Raw genomic sequence first — 20471 nt, 5'->3', positions numbered from 1 at the left:
ATTTTACTTATTATATTCAATTCAATGATTCTGTTTGCTTTTAACATTTTCCCATGAGGCAGTTTTCAAATTACACATTATTACATAATTTCATAGATGGACTACTAAAAAATACCCTGTAAGTACCATTCTAGAAGTCTGACTATACAGAGGAATTATCATTGAACTAAATTCAATGATCTTTCAATATCTTAGAACTAGAGCATTTTACTTTTAGTCAAATAACATTAAGCTTCTTTATGTAAAGGAAAAAGATTTAAAACATTGAAATCTTTATGGGTGAATTTTTATGGCATGAACCCTGGCTCTCTAAATCTAGATTACCTCTATTTATTAAATTATTTACTTCCATAACATTCTATACTTCCTCTATTTTAGTTTTTATAATATGTTTTCTTGCCTATATCTCCCACTACAGTATGAGTTATTTGAAAGCAAAGAAAATGTAGACTGAGAACTAGAAAAAACTCAGAAGTCATTTATTCAGTCAGTACCCTATGCATAAAAGAAACTGAGGCTCTGAGGATTTAAGTGACTTGACAAAACCCACTTCTACACCTAGCTGTGCTCCCTACACCCCTCACTTTTGACCTTTGGATAATTTGCCAGCAACAGTTATCAATTTGGTGTCACAACTGGTATCAGGACAATTAGAGAGTCATACCCGATTCCTTAATGTTAACAGTCAATCAAGGAAATGGATCTGATGCAGATGTTTGGTTAATTGAGAAGTGAAACATACTGTTGCTAATAGACCTTTGTAAGAAAACATGCTATAACCATTGTACTATGTAAATAAGAAACTGGCTTTTAAAGAAGTTGAAGTCTACTTTCTACTTGCTCAGGTACCATTTTCACATCTATTTTCTCTGACACTTTCCTCTGGGCGTGATGTCGGCAGTTAGAATTAGTTTGCATGCTGGTATGCTTCATCTCAGAGAGTCTCATTCTCAATTTCTAAAGAACAGTGTTGTCATAAATAAGGAGGAAAGCTGCCCCGCCGCCCCGCTTATTTCACTGCAGAGCAGTTCTTCACCTTTCTAAAATGATCTGTTTAGAACATAAAACACTTGACAGGTAAGGGAGAGGAAGTGAGAGAAGACGGGGGAGGGGAGGAGAGAAATGCATGGAAGGAAAAAGATTTGCAGTGATAGCAGAGTGCTGTGTTCATTCTCAGTCCCCTTTCCTTCACAGCCATTGGGGAAACCCTGTTAGCTGAGAAGAAAAAGGGAAGGACAGCTGTCAGAGCCTGTGCTTTCAAGCCCCCCAGAGTTTGAAGCACACAGCATTCTCCTCACCCTAGGGAAATCAGGAAGCAGCAGGTATAGTGTAAGGAGGTGGCAGACCTGGGAGGAGGGAGAAGGGGGGTGATGGTGCCTTCTCTCCTTATTCTTGCTTCAGCAAGCTGCCGGCTACCCTAAGCATCTTCCCTTTTTCTGCTAAGGACAAAGCCTGTTCTGTTAGGAGAACTCTGCTAGCAGCAGCTGTAGTTTCAAAAATAACCCATGTATAGAAAGAGTTTCTTCTTCAACTTTCTTATTAGATATGCAAGAGGGGTAACTGTTAGTAAACATTGTGGTGTTCTACTTATTTAAGTGATCAAGCATTGAAACTGTACACCAACCCATCCTTTTATTAAATAGAACACTTTTCTGCTCCCCGTTTACTAACTAGAGAATGTTGCTTACTAGAGTTGAGATATGTATGAAATGGATTTAGTAGCAATAGTTTTAGAACATGTTCTCCTATTATGGTTAAATAATGCTTTTAAGAACATTATTCCTTTTCTATTGATTTATTTTTTTTCTTGAATATGCATACCAGTGAAAATATGTACTTATCAATGCAGATGGAGTGCCGTAAAGCTCCCAAAAGAAATGCATTTTAAAAAATCAAATACGATAAGTATACAGTATATGCATTGATAAATATTTGACATGCTTATACTCAGTAAATTTTATAAATTGAAGAATGTAACCATTGGGAACTTCAGCTGATGCCCAAATAGATGATGTCAATGTGCTTCTTATTACTAAGACCAATGTATGATCTGCAGACTCCAGTGCAGGCAGTGTATGTTTTGATATATTTTGTGTAACTATGGTCATAATATGGTGAGAAGGCATAGCAGCTATAATTTAGAAAGACAAAACTACCTCAAAGCAACAAAATGAGAGTAAATGATTACATAAGTAAAAGATCAAAAGAAGGAAATTTAATTCTTCATATGTTTTTTAAGTATATTACTAACTTGGTGCTTTTACGCCTTGATACTTTTAAAAGTTTCTCTTTTTCAACTGAGTTATGAAAAATGCATACAGTTTTCCCCAGGTAAAGATTTAGTAAAGATAGTGTTTTTTGAGATCTCAATGGAGGTTTCTCAATTTCATAAGGTGGGCATAGAAAAATGAGGATTCTTAATTAGGATGGAAATTTTCCTACTACTTTCCCTTCAACTTGAGGGAATTTTGTCTTTTACAAGAAAGAGAAGAAATGAAAGAAGAAAAGCAATGAAAAAGTACAAAAGAAAGGACAAAGCAAGATCAGAACTAGGACAGCGAGAAGAGAAAGGATAGAGAGAAAGAAATCGAAGACTGAGAAAGGATAGAAGGGAGGAGGGGTTCCTGTGGTTTGAATTTGGATAGTTTTCCCCAAAGTCCTCAGAATGTAGGCACTAAAAGGTGCTGTGGACCTTTAAGAGGTGGGGCCTGGTGGGAGTTCCATAGGTCACTGTGGGCATGCCCCTGAAGGGAGCTATGGCACCTCAGCTCATTCTCCCTCATCCCCCACTTCCTGCTTTGTAATGTGAGCAGTAGTTTTGGGCATATACTCCCTGAGGCCCAGAGCAATGGGACTGCTTGATTTTGGATTGGACATCCAGAACTGTGATTAAATAAAACTTTTCCCTTTTGTAAGTTAATTGTCTCAGGTATTTCATTACAGCAATACAAAGTTGATTAATACAGAGGAATATAGGAAAAGATGGTCAATCTCCTCTCCTTCCTCTTCCAGAAACAGTGTCCTGTTCTAATCCTCTGTTCTAAGAAGGTATTCCCAGAGTGGAGGAAATGGCCAATAGAAAATTGGACCCTTAGAGGCCAGGTGCAGTGGCACATGCCTGTAATCCCAGGCTGAGATTGGGAGGCTGAGGCAGGAGAATAGTGAGTTCAAGGTCATCCTCAGCAACTTAGCGAGGCCCTAAGCAACTCAGTGAGACCCTGTCTTTAAATGAAATACAAAAAAGGGCCATGATGTGGCTCAGTGGTTAAGTACCCTTGGGTTCAATCATCTGTATAAAAAAAATTTTTTTTGACCCTTAGTTGATGTCCAGGGATCATAGGGAACTGAGATTTCACTTTCAAAGAGTAAACTATTATCATAAAAATCATTTTTCCTGTTATATTTTCAAATAATAACAAAATAGATTTAGATTTCAGAGTTTAAAAAAAGGGTTAAACTTTATATTTTTGCTTTATGTTTTGCCAAATCCTATTTGCTTTAGGAACATACCTAAGATTAGATTCTAATGAATGCTACAAAATGTTTTGCAATGACAATACATTTGACATGATCTAGCAGGTGGCCCACTATATTTCAAGAAGCATTTGATACCTATAACTAAAAAGTAGAACAGAAGACTAGAGAGTTTCCAATGACCTTACACCCAATTGGGTTGTTATAAGTGGTGGTTTAGTGATAGAGGGCATTAGGAAATATGGAAGGTAAGCTTCTAGGGTTTTGAAACATAATCTCTAACAAGGAGACAGTCTGGTCTACCTTACAGCATGTCCTTTCTCATACCTGTTACTCGCATCCTGCTCTGCAACATCATCGTAGACTTCCTGGTCATCTTCAACAGGTTTTGATGAAAGAGCACTGAGAGAGGATTTTTTCCGTCTCAAGGAGTCATAGTCAATCTCTACAGCAGTTGTTTTAATATAGCCATCTAGCGAAAAGGAAAAGACTTAGGTTCAGGCAACTATCACTTAAATATTTTTAAACCGTGAATAAAGTATCAGTTGCACATTTGCGCCTTAAAATTTCCCTTTATTTACTTGCTTGCAATTCTGAGCTATGCACCTCCCAGGTGGACATGTTTTACTGGTCTCTGTCAAAGGCTTATCCTGTTGTGCTTTGGGGGTAAGCCTAGAGTCTATTTTAAAGATTCAAAAAAGATTCACAGGAAAGATTTTCCTCAATTGTAACATGAATAAAGAAACTAATGACTAAATGGTGAAAAACTGAAATCATTCCGCCTAAAAACTGGAACAAGGCAGGGATGTCCTCTTTCACCACTTCTATTCAACATCGTTCTTGAGATCCTAGCCAGAGCAATTAGACAAACCAAAGAAATTAAAGGGATACGAATTGGAAAAGAGGAACTCAAACTATCCCTGTTCGCTGATGACATGATTATCTATTTAGAGGAACCTGGAAATTCCACTAGAAAACTCTTAGAACTCATAAGTGAATTCAGTAAAGTAGCAGGTTACAAGATCAATGCTCATAAATCCAATGCATTTTTATACATAAGTGATGAATCTTCAGAAAGAGAAATTAGGAAAACTACCCCATTCACAACAGCCTCGAAAAAAATAAAATACTTGGGAATCAATCTCACAAAAGAGGTGAAAGACCTCTACAATGAGAACTACAGAACACTAAAGAAAGAAATTAAAGAAAACCTTAGAAGATGGAAAGATCTCCTATGTTCTTGGATAGGCAGAATTAATATTGTCAAAATGGCCGTACTACCTAAAGTGCTATATAAATTCAATGCAATTCCAATTAAAATTCCAATGATGTACCTTATAGAAATAGAGCAAGCAATTATGAAATTCATCTGGAAGAATAAGAAACCCAGAATAGCTAAAGCAATCCTTAGCAGGAAGAGTGAAACAGGGGGTATTGCAATACCAGATCTTCAACTCTACTACAAAGCAATAGTAACAAAAACGGCATGGTATTGGTACTAAAATAGACAGGGAGATCAATGGTACAGAATAGAGGACACGGACACAAACCCAAACAAATACAATTTTCTCATACTAGACAAAGGGGCCAAAAATATGCAATGGAGAAAAAATAGCCTCTTCAACAAATGGTGCTGGGAGAATTGGAAATCCATATGCAACAGAATGAAACTAAACCCATATCTCTCACCATGCATGAAACTAAATTCAAAATGGATTAAGGACCTCGGAATCAGACCAGAGACCCTGCATCTTATAGAAGAAAAAGTAGGTCCAGATCTTCAACATGTTGGCTTAGGAGCAGACTTCCTTAACAGGACTCCCATAGCACAAGAAATAAAAGCAAGAATCAATAACTGGGATAGATTCAAACTAAAAAGCTTTCTCTCAGCAAAGGAAACTATCAGCAATGCGAAGAAAGAGCCTACAGAATGGGAGAAAATTTTTGTCAGTCATACTTCAGATAGTGCACTAATCTCCAGAATCTATAAAGAACTCAAAAAACTCTACACCAAGAATACAAACAATACAATCGACAAATGGGCTAAGGAAATGAATAGACACTTCACAGAAGAAGATCTACAAGCAATCAACAAACATATGAAAAAATGTTCCACATCTCTAGTAATAAGAGAAATGCAAATCAAAACCACGCTAAGATTCCATCTCACCCCAATTAGAATGGCGATTATCAAAAATACAAGCAACAACAGGTGTTGGCGAGGATGTGGGGAGGAAGGTACACTCATACATTGCTGGTGGAGTTGCAAATTAGTGCAGCCACTCTGGAAAGCAGTGTGGAGATTCCTTAGAAAACTTGGAATGGAACCACCATTTGACCAAGCTATCCCACTCCTCGGCTTATACCCAAAGGACTTAAAATCAGCATACTACAGAGATACAGCCACATCAATGTTCATCGCTGCTCAATTCACAATAGCCAGACTGTGGAACCAACCTAGATGTCCTTCAATTGATTAATGGATAAAGAAACTGTGGTATATATATACAATGGAATATTACTCAGCCATAAAGAATGATAAAATTATGGCATTTGCAGGTAAATGGATGAAATTGGAGAATATCATGCTAAGTGAGATAAGCCAATCTCAAAAAGCCAAAGGGTGAATGATATCGCTAATAAGTGGATGATGACACATAATGGGGGGGAGGGAAGGGTTAGTGTTAGGGTTAGAGTTAGGGTTAGAGAGGGGGGTGAGAATGGAGGAAGGAAGGAGTGTATAGAGGGAAAAGAGGGGTGGGAAGGGTGGGGGGAAGAAAAAAATAACAGAATAAATCAAACAACATTACTCTATGTAAATTTATGATTACACAAATGGTGTGCCTTGACTCCATGTACAAACAGAGAAACAACATGTATCACATTTATTTCCAATAAAAAAAAAAGGAAACTAATGACCTCTGATCATCCCTGGAATAATATACAACTTTATATTGTTTCCCACTAAGAATATGAATGAGGCGAAGATGGATCCATACTTAACATTTTAGATTTTCCCACCTTTGTTTACCCAGTCACTCCTAACTTGGTGGTAATAGTTATGGAAAACTATGAATGTTTAATATTGACAGGAACAAAAAAACACAACCTTTTGAAGCCACGAGGAATTGTGTACTCACATGACCCCCGTGCTGTTCTGCCCAGCCATTTTCCCTCAGGGTTGTCTGTGATGCGGATTATTTCAATCTCCTCTCCTTGCTTGAAACTCAGTTCATTCTTTCCTCCTTTGACATCACAGCAAGCTTTTGCTAGATGAATAACTTGAATAGGGCCTGTTAGCTACAACAAGAGAAAAAAAAAAACAAAACAAAACAGGTTTCCTTACTATCAGAAAAACTTTAAGGAATGCAGTTTGGAAAGATAGAAAAGCCCACAACTTGCTAACCTCCTATATCCACCACTTAAAGACTTTTACAGAAATGAAGGATAAATGTCATTCCTGGTGAATGTTCTGATAGGGGGAATTAGGGAAAAACCACAGAGACCTCACAGGACCAGCAAAGAACAGGTGAACCAGTGTTTGGGTACCAGGAGAGAGTGGCAGGAATCCTTTGTCCATAGGAACTGCAGGAGACCTGCAAAGGCAACTCCTAATAATGGGACACCATTTTTGTACAACTCCATGTTGAGAGTTTCTGTTTTTCTGGGATATGCTGGTGGGGATTGTTTGGTGGAGTGTTTTTCCTCTTTGCGTTATGTAGTTATTCTTTATCTTTTTCTTTCCCTGTCTCCCTCTCGCATCTTTTCCTTCCTTCCTTCCTTCCTTCCTTCCTTCCTTCCTTCCTTCCTTCCTTCCTTCCTTCCTTCCTTCCTTCCTTCCTTCCTTCCTTCCTTCCTTCCTTCCTTCCTTCCTTCCTTCCTTCCTTCCTTCCTTCCTTCCCTCCCTCCCTCCCTCCCTTCCTCCCTTCCTTCTTTTCTTCCTTCCTTCTCTCTTTTAATGATCTAAGAAATTGATTAGGTTCAATAGATCCAGGAAATTGACTGGACTCGGGGTCTTGTGCATGCTAAGCAAGTGTTCTACCACAGAGCAACATACTCCAAGCCTCTTAGCTATTTTGATGATCTCTGCATGCATAAAGCACAAAAGGGAAAGGTTGGTGGTGGTAGGCTGTACTTGTGGGAAAAGAAATTTCTTCTCCTTATTTTAAAAAACTTAGTGGCACTATAAATTTAGAGGACATTATCTGCTGTAAAGGAGAAAATATTTCAGAAATGGGGGGGAAAAAGCACACACACACACACACACACACACACACACACACACAAAGAAAAGAAAAAGAAAAAAAGAAAACCCAAGCAAATGTTACGTAAGATGTTGGTTTTTTTTTGTTGTTGTTTGTTTGTTTGTTTGTACTATCATTGCCTCGAACTTTCTTAACAGCAGGGGAGTAATCTAGCAGTACCCAGGCCTCAGACATGCTGGGCAAGCATGCTATCACTGACCTACATGTCCAGCCCTGGGAATAATCTAGTTTAGATCATGAATTCTAAACTTCTAATTCTAAATAGGTATCTTGGATCTTTTGATATGCAAATATGCATTGTGAATTTTGGGGATGCTGTGCCTTATTTTACCAAATTTATAATGCCATGGTAAGTAATTATATACCACTAAGAAATTTTAAAAATTTAAGTTAAATTATAGTATGCCATGATATTGGCTGGGAAGAAATACAGCTCCTAAAGCCCCTCAGTTCAATCCCAGTACCAAACAAAATCAACAACAACAACAACAACAACAAAGGCTTAATCTTGACAAATTTTTGAATTCATAGGTAGTAGCATGACACTCTATTTTTCTTACTAAAAATATTCTTTGAATGAGTGAAATAATGAAAAACTTGTATTTCTAAAATAAGCAAAAAACCTCACATCATTCCTTGAAAACTACAAATAATACATTCATAAAAACTGTAACGTACAGCTGGGTGTGGTGACACATGCCTATCATCCCAACTACCTGGGAAGCTGAGGCAGGAGGATTGCAAGTTCAAGGCTAGCCTCAGCGTCTTATCTAGACACTCTCTAAAAATAAAATTTAAATAAAGGTCTAAAGATATAGCTCAGAGGTGGAACACTTGCCTGGTTTGCGTGAAGCCATGGGTTAAATCTCCAGTACCGCAACAGTGAAAAAAGAACATTATATAGATTTTTTTCTTTCTCTCACTCAGTAAATTAATTCTTTTACTTGAAAAGTGTAAACATTGATAGCCATACATTCTGAGTAAAACACTTTTATATTCATACTGCAATCATAATTTACTTATATATAGTAGCTTTTTAAAAATTTAATAAGAACCTATAATAGATACAGTGACTTTTATGCAATATTTTAGTTAATTCTGTAACAAACTTTCTGGAGAGGTACCATTTATTCTCACTTCAAAGAATAAAAATTAAAAAAAAAAAAAAAAAGAATCTGAGTCTTAGAGAAGTATTAAGCCCAAGATCACATAACTCATATGTATAGGTGGTTTTTGAATCCACATCTGTCCAACTGACTCTAAGTTGGTGTGTTTTTCCTGCATCATGAAATTGAATATATGCTTTGATAAATAAATCTACTAGAGGGTTATAGGTAAATCAAGTTGTTATAATTCCAATTGTATATTAAATGCTTCAGAGAAATAAATATTTAAAGCAAGGTGATATGAGTTCATGAAAAATAGTTTTGTAATTCAGATAATCATCCTAAACACACTCGAGATGTCAGACCCAGACTAGATGGGCTATATTAATATAGATGATATAGTCAAAAAAGGGCAGCCTGTGAGAGTAGTGTTTCGTGGTGGTTATATTAGAAGTCACTCAATTATCAGAGATCAGAGAAGACAGATGAGAAATTGAGGTAGACAAAGAGGGATGAGAAATAGCAGGTATCATATTTCTGTTTGTACACCAGCTTAAAATAAAGGCAAAAATTTAAGTCAGAGTTGGATGTGGTGGTGGGCACCTGTAATCCTAGCTATTCAGGAGGCTGAGGCAGATGGACTATAAGTTTGAGGCCAGCCTGGGCAATTTAGCAAGTCCCTGTCTCAAAAATAAAATTTAAAAAGGACTGCAGGTATAACTTAATGGCAGAGCACTCCTGAACTCAATCTCCCATATCCAGGGAAAAAAGAAGTAAATCAGGTCCAGACACCAGCAACTAGAATAGCTCAAGAAGTGTTATTCTGAGACAGGTCTGCTTTAACCAAGAGGCATTTGTGTCCTTTGTACCAATGACATTAGATGCCACCAGAACATGTATGTGTGTGATCCTAAACTTATGGCATAAATAGGCTAGTAGGAAATGTATAATGAGAAAGGTCAAGTTGAGTTGAGTAATGAAATATTCTTTTACTCAATCAACTTAAAATTTCCTAGGTACCTACAAATTACAAGCTTCCAAATTATATTTTATTTGTATTTCATCTATTACATTTTTTAGTGCAGGGATAAGATAATGTATGGGAGCAAAAAAGGGAATGTCATGAAGATAGATACTTTTTCAAGACTGTGATTAAGTAATTCTCCAACTATGTAAGTTTTCAAGAATGATGCCCCTGCTATGTGAAATTTACAAAAAGATGTTACTCTTTCACCCATTAGCAATTAAGTTCTTACTTTAAATTTCTTCTTTAATTCTTGTTCTTTCTTTTCTTTCTCTTTCTGTTCTTTTCTCTCTAGCTCTAATCTCTTCTTTTCCTCCTTTTCCCGTTTCTTGTCTCTTTCTTTGGATGCTTCTCTGTGAACACAAATTGTTAGGTTGTTTGCACATCTGCAGGTTTCCATGGGTTAGGGCTCACTACCTAGAGAGGTTTCTACTCAAAATAGAAAATGGTCTCTGAAGTGTAGATGAAGGTCAAAATCCTGGATGTGCAAAATTGTTTTTAAAACCAGTAGGAGGAACACGGCTGGAACTGGCTTCTGGGGGCTCTGCTTCCTATTACAACTTGTGGCAAGAAGTGGAAGACACTGTTTGGAAAGGCCCTGTCTTTGCTGGGTGTTGGCAGGAACAAAATTATTGATCTTTCTCTTTCATGGGCATACATGAGCATGCATTCACAGGTGCACATGCACCCCTTAATTCAGAAACTTTGGACAAAATTGGGTGAATAAGAACTAGGTAAGAAAATTAAGACACCTGAACTCAACGTATGATAGAAAACACATTCATATTTATTTTTACCCACTAGGATTTCTTAATCCTAGACTACCTAGAAACCCATTTTGGAGTCATTTTTAACATCTTTCCTGCAAGCTGGAACTTTGGCATTTTTAACATGTTTCCATCAACCTCGACTTTGGCATGTGGATACCATGCTAACTGCATCTCACAGGCCACCGGTGCCCAGGTAAAGAAGGCATAACACATACATTAATTCATTTGCTCAAGGACACACAGAAAGCAAGAAATACAGATTCCTATGTCTGATTCCCTGCCTGTGGTCTTTCTTGAAGTCCACAGGTCTCTGGTCTTTCACTTGATTGCTTGTTAACAGAGTCCTCTATAGAATCCTTAGAGAAATGAGGAACTTAAAATTCTTTGTATTGAAATAAAGTTTATCATTATATGCCAATCATTTTTGTAAAAAATGAAGCTTGTCCTCCTGGTGTTGGTATATACCCACATTCCCTCTTACAAAACATATTTATCTTAGAAGAAAACTATTATGGAAGAAAATGTAATTCATACATGTCTTCATATGTTTCTCCTTCACTTTCTTGTTCCTGTCAAGAAAAACATAGATAATGATTAATTTCAATTCTTCAAAAAGGCAACACAAACATATTTTATTGATCAAATATTTTGTTAAGCAAGTATTTGAGTTTATGCAATTTAAGTGTAAGTAATTTTGGCTTACTCAATTTTTTTTTAATCTTGAGAGACAGATTAAGAAACAAGCACAAAAGGATTTCATTTTTTATCTTGCTTTATCATTGAGATGTGTGAATAGATATGTTTATGTTCAGTACCACAACACTACATGAGTTCATGTACTGATTGGTCTTTAATGTCTCAAGCATTTTGAATGAAGTAAGATTATAAATGGAAAAAAATATCCCTGCTTATAAAAGTTTTCATTTTGTTAATACAATAGTAAGCAAGTAACAATAATTGTTAAATATTTTAATGATAACAGTACAATATAAAAAGAAAAATAAATAAAATCTGACCTCATCTAGATTTCCAGTACCTAAAGGATTTAAAAAGAATAAATTTAATACATTGTAATTAAGAGGCACTTTAATGTGTGATTTTTAGATATAATCTGATATTATTTTAAACAGTTCATAATCTTACAGAACTCATGCATTAACAGAGATGTAGAAGTACAAAACAGAATATGTCTTAGATCCTTACTATGGTTTTTCTCATAATTTTAACTTAATTATAAACTAATTTTATTGACTTTAATAAAATAATGCAAGAGCAAAAAAATAATTGAAATACCCTTTATTCTTTTTAAGTAAGGCAGATACATTTGGCTCTAAGGGCTCATGTAGAACAAAGTATTATTTTAAAAAACCACAAATAGTTCACACTTTTGACTCATTTGTTCCCAAGGATTTTCTTTCATGAATCAACTAAATCAAGTTAATTAGATTTTTAAAATATTTTACTCTTCAAGAGTTTCAGATAATATCAACTATGCCAGATACCAAGACATAATGCAATATTGAGAGCAGTAAGTTAGTAATATTAAGAGTATTTTAATACAAATAGTGAAGTGTTGGCATAAGAACAGACAAACCAATGGAATAGACTAAAAAGTTCAGTGACAGAAATTTACATATACACATTCATATAATACATACACATATACACACACAGAACTTATATAGTATAAAGGTGGCATTTTAAATTAGTGAGAAAAGGATGGATTGTTTATAGAGTATGGTAATGAGAAAACCAGTTCCAGATATGAGGCAACAAATCTAGATTATTACTGAATTCTCCAAGGTGGCAGTGAAGAGGTTAAGACCTAAATATAAGAAATGAAGTTCATGTAAAGTAGAAAGAGAGCAGTTTTATTCCCTAGGAAGGAAGACTTTTTAAACAAAACTTAGAAAGCATATAACGTAAAGCAAAAATTATGAATTCGATGCTATCAAAATTTATGTCCCAGAAAGCACAGCATGGACTAAGTTGAGCAGCAAACAGAAAGGCGAAAAAATATCTTCAGTGTTTGAAATTGACATGAAATCAGTAACTGCAATATAAAAGAAATCCTGAAAGTGAACTGGAAAAGCTAAAACTCCAGGAAAAAATTGTCAAAGGATAAAAACTGGCAACTTACCAAAGAGGGAACCACAGAGATAAATAAGTAAAAAAAAGTACTCAAGCGCAAGAGTAAGAAAGAAAACTACGAATTAAAATCTTAAAATTAAGATGAGATATAATTTTGTACGTGTAAGACTGGGAAAGCATTGGAAAGCTGAACAATGCCACATGCAGAGAAAGGTAGCCATGTTGGAACCTTTATCTCTGTTGATGAGAATGTAGACAAAAACATCACTCCTGGAGAGCATTCCCCAGTCCTGCTTACTCAACATAAGTACTCCGGAGCTGATGAGCAGCCATTCCACTGCTGGATATGTATTTTACAGGAAGTCTCTTGGAGGTCCACAGGGGGATAAGCTCAAGAAGGTATGCTGTGGTATCATTTGTAGTACCAGTGAATAGGAGGCAATTAAAGTGTGATGCATACCATGGAGTTCTGTGCACCAGTTAACAACAAGGGTTGAATGGACACATGTGTCAGAATGGGACCCCAAAATCTTGTGTTGACTATTCCAAAAATATTAATGAATAACCTATGGCATACTGTTTATGTAAATTAAATGTATATCTACATAACATAATAAGAGTATGTACAAACACAGACATGTTGAGTACACTAGGATATTTGTCTATGGCAGGCAAGGGGCAGAAAGGGAATGAATCATGGAACATAAGGAAATAAATAAATCAGTAAATCAAGAGAGGGATCTTGCCTGGAATAACAATGGTAATGACTCATTAGTGACACTACAAGAATGATTAATTCAAATTTCTGTACTGAGGTAACAATCTATTTTTCTGCCCCTTACCATCAGAGTGCATGACACCATCTTGATTTTCTTCATTTATGGAGTTTCTGAAAACAAAAGAAGAAAATGTGAAACTGGAACAAGTAGATGCTCACCTTACAATGGAGAAGAGAACAAGAATTATTGTCTGAATTATTCTTTCCTCTTTGATACTCGTCCTGATTGAAAACTTGAGACACCACTGGAAGAGACTTTAGCCATTCTATACATAGCTACTGTGGCAAGAAAATGGAGAATTGAGTAGCTCAAGTACAGCACTGTCCACTCATAGTGGACACAGAGTTAATCATTGTTTTGGGGGAGTGATCATGCTGTCCATTAAATATACTGTGTACCAACTGATCCGTTCTGGGATTCTGAAAGCTTTTGATGGTTTCTTTGGTATATATGCCTGATGGGATTGGTTCCAATTCCAACTCCTTCCTCTTCTCCAGATGATTTCCACTTGGCTTTACTTCCATTCTTTGTGGTTTGGACTCTAGCATGCTTAACATCAATGTCAATACTTGGACTTCCCAAATTTCACATGTTTATGTGGTCACCTATGTTTTCTACTCCTTTTCGTAGATTGATGAGCACAGCTGGAGAAAATCACTGGTTTGAGTGATTCTGCACATTACAAATAATTGGCCTTCAGTCTCAACTCTGCCTTCGGAGCCTTCTATCATCTCCTTACTTTTTTCCTTGTTAACCTTCACTTGCACCATCCTTCTCCTCAGTCCTTGTAAACACCTTCACCACTTTCCTCAAATCTGCTATTCCTCCCTCATTCTCCCTTATAACCAGATGACCTGTTTTCTTATTTCACTGATGAAACAGCAATAATTAGATCTGAATCCTCTTAAGAAAGTAAATTTATTCCCGCCCTCACCTTGTCCTCCGAAATTCTTCTCTTCATCTGTGTTCTAAATTGTGTCTGAATTCTCAGTAACTATCCCCTTTATTCCATGTACTGTAATGATATTTATATTTTTTCCTTCCTTTGCTCCCCATCCCTAAATATGAGTCATTGTTTTCTACCTTAACCTACATTAAGTTCTTCTATAAAAAAAAGAGTTATCACATGTCTGCCTTTCTGAATCTTCCACATTACCACAAGATGATTCTACTTTTTGCAACCAAGTCAGAAAAAATTGACCCTACTTCCTCTCTTCCTGCTCATTTCTTCATTTACCACAGTCTGTCTTCTTTACACTAAAACTACTCTGAAAAATCTTACCTACCAAAGCCACTGGACACTGCTCAGCCTAACTCTTATGTCATTGCTTTGTAGCCCTTGACAGTACTGGCCATTTTGCTCTCCTTGAACCGCCTTTGTTTGTTTCTATAAGAAATATCTCCTGGCTTACTTGTCTCTCTGGCCACTATCCCACAATTTCCTTTGTGGGTTTGTTTTCTTTTAACTTCCTCTCCAAGTGATGCTATTCCTTTGCCTTTGTGTTCTGGTTTTGGCTTTCTTTTCTTTCACTTTTTTTTACCCCCTCCACTCTACAGTTGTCCCTGAATGGTTTCATATACTACCACAGCTTCACACATTATCTTAATGTTGGTAACTTCCATGTTGAAATCCCTAGTCCAGGCCTCCTTGAGTTCCTGAGTTTCAGCCAGTTTTATATTAGCAACTCAGAAACAGGTTTCCCTCTTCCCTGCCAACCTACATCTGTCTTCCCTGTAGTTTTATGTCTTAATGAATGAACCACAACTCACAATTCCAACCAAGCTTTAAGTCATCCTGTATTTCTCACTTTTCCTCATCCTCACATTAATCATCAAATTCTGTCAATTCTCTGTATTTAATATTTCCTATAATTCACTTTCCTGTTCCCATCATTCCCTTCTCTCCTGCTAGATGTGAGAACAGGATTACATCATTTCTGGCGATGGTCTCTTGCAGTAGCCACCTGGCCTGTGACCATTGGAATTGTTCCTCTTCCCCACCCTGAGAGTCTCTCCTCCAACTTTTGCTAAAGTGATTTTTCTAACACAAATGAAAACATGAACATACCACTTTCAGGCTCAATATTCAAACCACTTTAAGAATCAGGAAAGAGTGTTACTTGGACCCAAGAGAGAGATGCTGGTTGCAAAACGAACCCCATTTGAAGAGTGTGTGCTGGGAATACCTTCTTATTAATGACCATGAAAAGGGCTCACATTTGTGGCTTCAGAAGAATTTTTCTTTTAATTTAAACATTTTTCATGTTTTTGTTGTTGTTTTTTGGAACTTTGGAGATATAAAGGCAGGACGTGAAACTGGCATAAACAAAATGAGCCCCTCATGTGTACATGACTTGGTATCTGTCCTGCTCCCTACAAAGGTGTATTTTAACAATTCTGTGGAGCTCTCTATTTTCAAAATCTCCATTTCTATTCTTTATTCAATTTTTTTGATTTTTTTTTGTTTGATTATTGCTTGTGATAAAACACACATAGCATAGAACTCGCCACTGTAGCCATTTCAAAGTGTACAGTTCAGTGACATTCAGCACCTTCACCATGTTGTATAACTATTCCACTATCTAGCTCCAATTGTTTTTCATCACCCCATGTGGAAATCCCTTCCTACCCCTTTCTCCAACATCTGGCAACCATGAATCCACTTTCTGTCTCTATGGATTTGCCTATTCTGAACATTTTCTAAAAGTGAAATCATATAATATGTGACCTCTTATGATAGGTTTCTTTTTCCAAATTAGCACATATTTCTACTGACATAACATTTGTACATATTTATGGGGTATGTTAGGATAATTTTATACTTGTATGTAGTGTGTCATGATTGAGTCAGAGGAATTAACTTTTTCATATTCTCAAACATTAGTCATTTCTATGACTATATGTTGGGAGACTTTTCACTCTTTTGGATATTTTGAAATAGGGCATCAATTGCTCTGGTTTTGTTTCTACTTGCTTAGCCCATGCTACTTTTCTCTGAAATAATCCTCCTTTCTCCTTATGTCCTGCTGTGGTCTTCCTGTGCTGTGTCTCCTGAACACTGCCTCTGGAAAGTTACCCCCAGTTCCCCAGAACCCACTCCTTGCTGCCTCTATGTGTCATCCACCCATCCTTTATTGTGAATATCTTGGACTACTTTGAAATTATATAGTAATTGCTTACAGGCCTCTCTTCTCACTACCAGACTATAAAGCTCTTGAAGAAAGGGGTCGTCACTTTGGTGGTTAATTTATTATTATGATTATCATTTTTAGAAAGTATTAAAATAATTTCTGTCATGGTAGGACTTTGATTTTTATGAAATAATGATGTATTAGTAATACCAAGAGACTTTTATTACTAGGGTGAATTATTACCATCAGTGAAAAAGGATATTGAATAGAAAATACCACTGGTCTTACAGTTTACTTCTTAAAACACCTGGGTGAATAACAAATCCACGTAAAATGAAGGCCGTTTGTGTAGCACATTCATACGTGTGTGCCTGTACATTTATGCAAAGCATTTATTACCTATAGATGTTTGCATGCTCACATTTAGTCATGAATTCAACATTGCTGCATATAAATCTCAATGCCATTTTATATAGGCCTGAATTTTTAATATGAATAACATTAAAGTATTCAATAAATATGAAATAATGGTCACAGTAGCAATGGCAGGGGAAAATATAAGAGAAATATGAGAAAATGTCCTGAATAAACCTAGACCAAACTGTCACCAATTTTTCAAAGTATTCCAGACATTGAGAGAAGCTACACAGAGAGAGTAAGAACCAGTCAGAACAAAATAAATACACAAAAACTGAATAGAGAGAGGGGTGGAGGAGAAGAAAAGAAAACTTATCAGGTGTGATAATGAGTCTATTCAGGAAGCCCTTTCACCAAGGCTCTTTGTTTTGAAGTTATGGCATACAGAATTAAAAGGAAAAGTGAAGTTAATTTATTACCATGACCGTCGTTTTTAGAAAGCTATTAGCACTATATTTCCTGACATTTAAAGATGTAAAGCTGTTGATCTTCATACCTTATTTGCTATTCATGAATTTAGTCTTTAATTACCAGGTTTTTTTTAAAAGGAAGAAAGAGGAAATCTAAGCATCACTTCATCAAATACAACTTTGTTCCATACCTGTCCTCATCAGAATAAAATCCTGTGACCTTTCCTCTGGAACATACCTTCCTACACTTAACCCACAAGGAATTTTAAAACTTTGACTTGCCTAAGACAAAGATTTCCATGGAATTAGGTAAGATTCTCTGGTGGTGGTCAACTGATATGGAAGGTCTCAAGCTGTGGAAAATTTTAAGCATTTCTCATGACTTAAGATGTTGCAATGGTAAATTCTTACCCCAAACAACCCCTTCAGCTAACTTTGAGTGGTCTGAGGGGAAGAGTTACTTATCTTTTCTTTCTCTCACTCTAGTCACTTCCCATTATTTATTATTTCTCATTCATCACCTCACTTTTCCTGTCTCATTATTACCAATAATATGTAATTTGTCTTTTATGCCAAAACACTCAACCGCTGGTTCAATTTTCATTGTAAGAATTAGTTAGGCTATTAAAATTATAATTCATTTAGGAAATGATACCAAGACATGTTTTCCATTAAAAGATGATGATTTAAAGCTTGATAATGATAAACATGGATGGTCCTTGGGTCCATTTCAGTTCTTCAAAAAGCAAAATAGCAGAAAATGTAGATGAACTGTATTCTGACCACTAGGTGGAGAAATGATACAATTTAAAATACATATAAGTTTGGCCTCTGCTACTTAACTTTCGGAGTTATTTATGACTTTTTGATTCTTACCAGCCTTCAGTCTTTTACACCTTCAAGATATTCCAACCCAAGTGACACAATATGAGATTTTTCTGGGAACAGCTTCAGAAGCTGCAGAACAGGCTGCAGGGGATTGATAGAGGCCCCCTATCTCCTGCAATTCCTGCCTTGATCCCAGTTAGAGATTCCACTGTACACCCCAGGGAGAACTATAACCTTATCAGTCGTTTGGTTTTGGAGACAGCCAATCCCTCCCTAGATTGAAGTGGCTTTAGTCCTTGGTTCCAGGAATTCTCCCCTCCCTACCATTATCATGTTTTCCTCTTTACTGGATCTTTCCCGTCAGCATACAAACACACTACCATTGCCATCTTAGAAAAATTCTCATCATCCTGTTGCTCCCACCAGTTACTATCCTGTTCCTTTGGTCTCCTTTTCTCCTTAAAAGAGTTGTCTCTACTGGCTCTTTCCAGGTCCTCCCCTTTCATCTGTTTTAAAGCTACTTGGTCAGATTGGCAAGCCCAACCCTCCCCATCCTCCCTTGTAGGGTCTTCACAGCCTCTGGTGCGCTTGCTCTCTGCCTCCTCCCTAGGTGCTCCTTTTGCTTGTCTTCCAGGGCACCACCCGTATCTGTTCTTCCTTTTTATTCTCCTTTGCCCCTTCTCATCCCAGGCCTCCTGGAGTGCGAGTGCCCAAGGCCTCATTTCTTGTCTTTTCTATTTACACTCCTTTCTTATCTACCAGTCTCATGACTCTAAGTGTAGAATATGTTCTCGTTCCTCTCAAATCTGAATCTTTAACCCAGAGATTTCTCTGAAACTCACCACTTGTGACACCCAATTGCCCCCTCAATATTCCCACTTGACTCTTAAGTGACAATCTTAAACTTAACATAACCGTGACCTCCTAGCTTCCCTGCCCTCAAAACTTGTTCCCCCGTAGCCTTCTCATTTCAGTTCGTCCTTACAGTTGCTCAGGCCCAAAAACCTGGAAATCATTCTTGATCCCTCAATTTTTTTTTTCATACCCCAATCCAAATGCTGTTGTTTTTACCTTCAAAATACATCCAGAATCTGGATCCCTCTCACCACTGCCTCCGCTGCTACCTCCATCTCTTGCCTGTGCTTCTGCAATATTTGTCTAATTGGTTTCACTGCTTTGACATCTTCCCACTACTGTCTCTTCTCAGCACATCTGTGAAGGTGATCTTGACAAAACATAGTCGGAAAACATGACTGCTCTGCTCGCGCCTCAGGGCTTCATTTCACTATGGATGAGAGCCACAATCTCCATCCAAGACCCTGCCAGAGCTAACTCTTTTCCTACTACTCTTTCCCCTGCTCTCTCTACTCCAGGCGTGGTTACCTCCTCCCTACTCCTTGAACCTCTTAACCTTTTCCCAGTTGCTCTCTCTGCCTTGAAGAGTCTCTCCTCAGATAGTGTCACACCTGACTGACTCCCTGTCTTCCCATGTGTCTTCGCTTCTCTAGCTGCTTCCCCTCTCCCTTTAAAGTGGCAATCGCTGTCCCCAACACTTTTCACCCTCTACCACCTAACCCTGCTTTATTTTCTCCCACAGCCCTTGACACTTCCTGTTACAGTATCTGCTACTTGTGTATGATTTTTTTTCTTTTTTCTCTTGCCCCCTTGCTTTATAAGGGCAGAGATTCTTGGTTCATCCACTGATGATTTCTGATTCCAAAAGCACAATGGAGTGACTCAAAAGATATTTGTCAAATGAATGTTAAAAAAAAAATCTATCTGATCTTCACTTGAGAGTGAACTTTGATTCGAGAGGGAGGAACCCTTGCAGGCTGGCAGGGTGAAGACTTGGGGACCCATGCAGACATTTGGAAGGGTAACGGGAGAAGTGCAGAAGCACTCATACCTTACACATTTCTATCTGCAGATTTACCCATGAATTTCCCCTTCATGTGAATTATAAGCTTTTGAGCCTGAATATCAAGACCCATTTGGGTTTCATTTCCTCTATGTATTTATCTGGCTTCCCCTTCCTTGGGGGAGTTTTCTAACCTAGATATTTCCTCACTGTGAAATTTACTTGAGCTTACTAATGCAAGCTTAAAAAGTTTTGACACTTTTTGTTTTGAAAGTTACATTATCATGTAAGTGTCCTTAGCTTTCACATCTTCTCTTT

At 37.1% G+C, this 20471-nt stretch overlaps 1 protein-coding gene across 5 annotated transcripts in view; it reads right to left on the bottom strand.

The window, feature by feature from the left end:
• Window positions 1-20471, bottom strand: part of FYB1 (FYN binding protein 1) — a 159002-nt gene that overhangs the window by 27255 nt on the left and 111276 nt on the right. For all 5 annotated transcript variants that reach the window (XM_079144456.1, XM_079144459.1, XM_079144457.1 and 2 more), the window contains exons 4-9: window positions 13573-13619; window positions 11656-11675; window positions 11174-11208; window positions 10102-10222; window positions 6615-6774; window positions 3802-3946 (exon numbers count right to left, since the gene is read on the bottom strand). In XM_079144456.1, coding sequence (XP_079000582.1) covers window positions 3802-3946; window positions 6615-6774; window positions 10102-10222; window positions 11174-11208; window positions 11656-11675; window positions 13573-13619 — 528 coding nt within the window. The remainder of the gene's footprint in view (window positions 1-3801; window positions 3947-6614; window positions 6775-10101; window positions 10223-11173; window positions 11209-11655; window positions 11676-13572; window positions 13620-20471) is intronic.

The sequence above is a fragment of the Sciurus vulgaris genome (genome assembly GCF_902686455.1).
Source record: "Sciurus vulgaris genome assembly, chromosome: 6".
Taxonomy (NCBI): Eukaryota; Metazoa; Chordata; class Mammalia; order Rodentia; family Sciuridae; genus Sciurus; species Sciurus vulgaris.
Note: the sequence above shows the minus strand (reverse complement) of the source record. Positions and strands in the feature narration are given on the sequence as shown.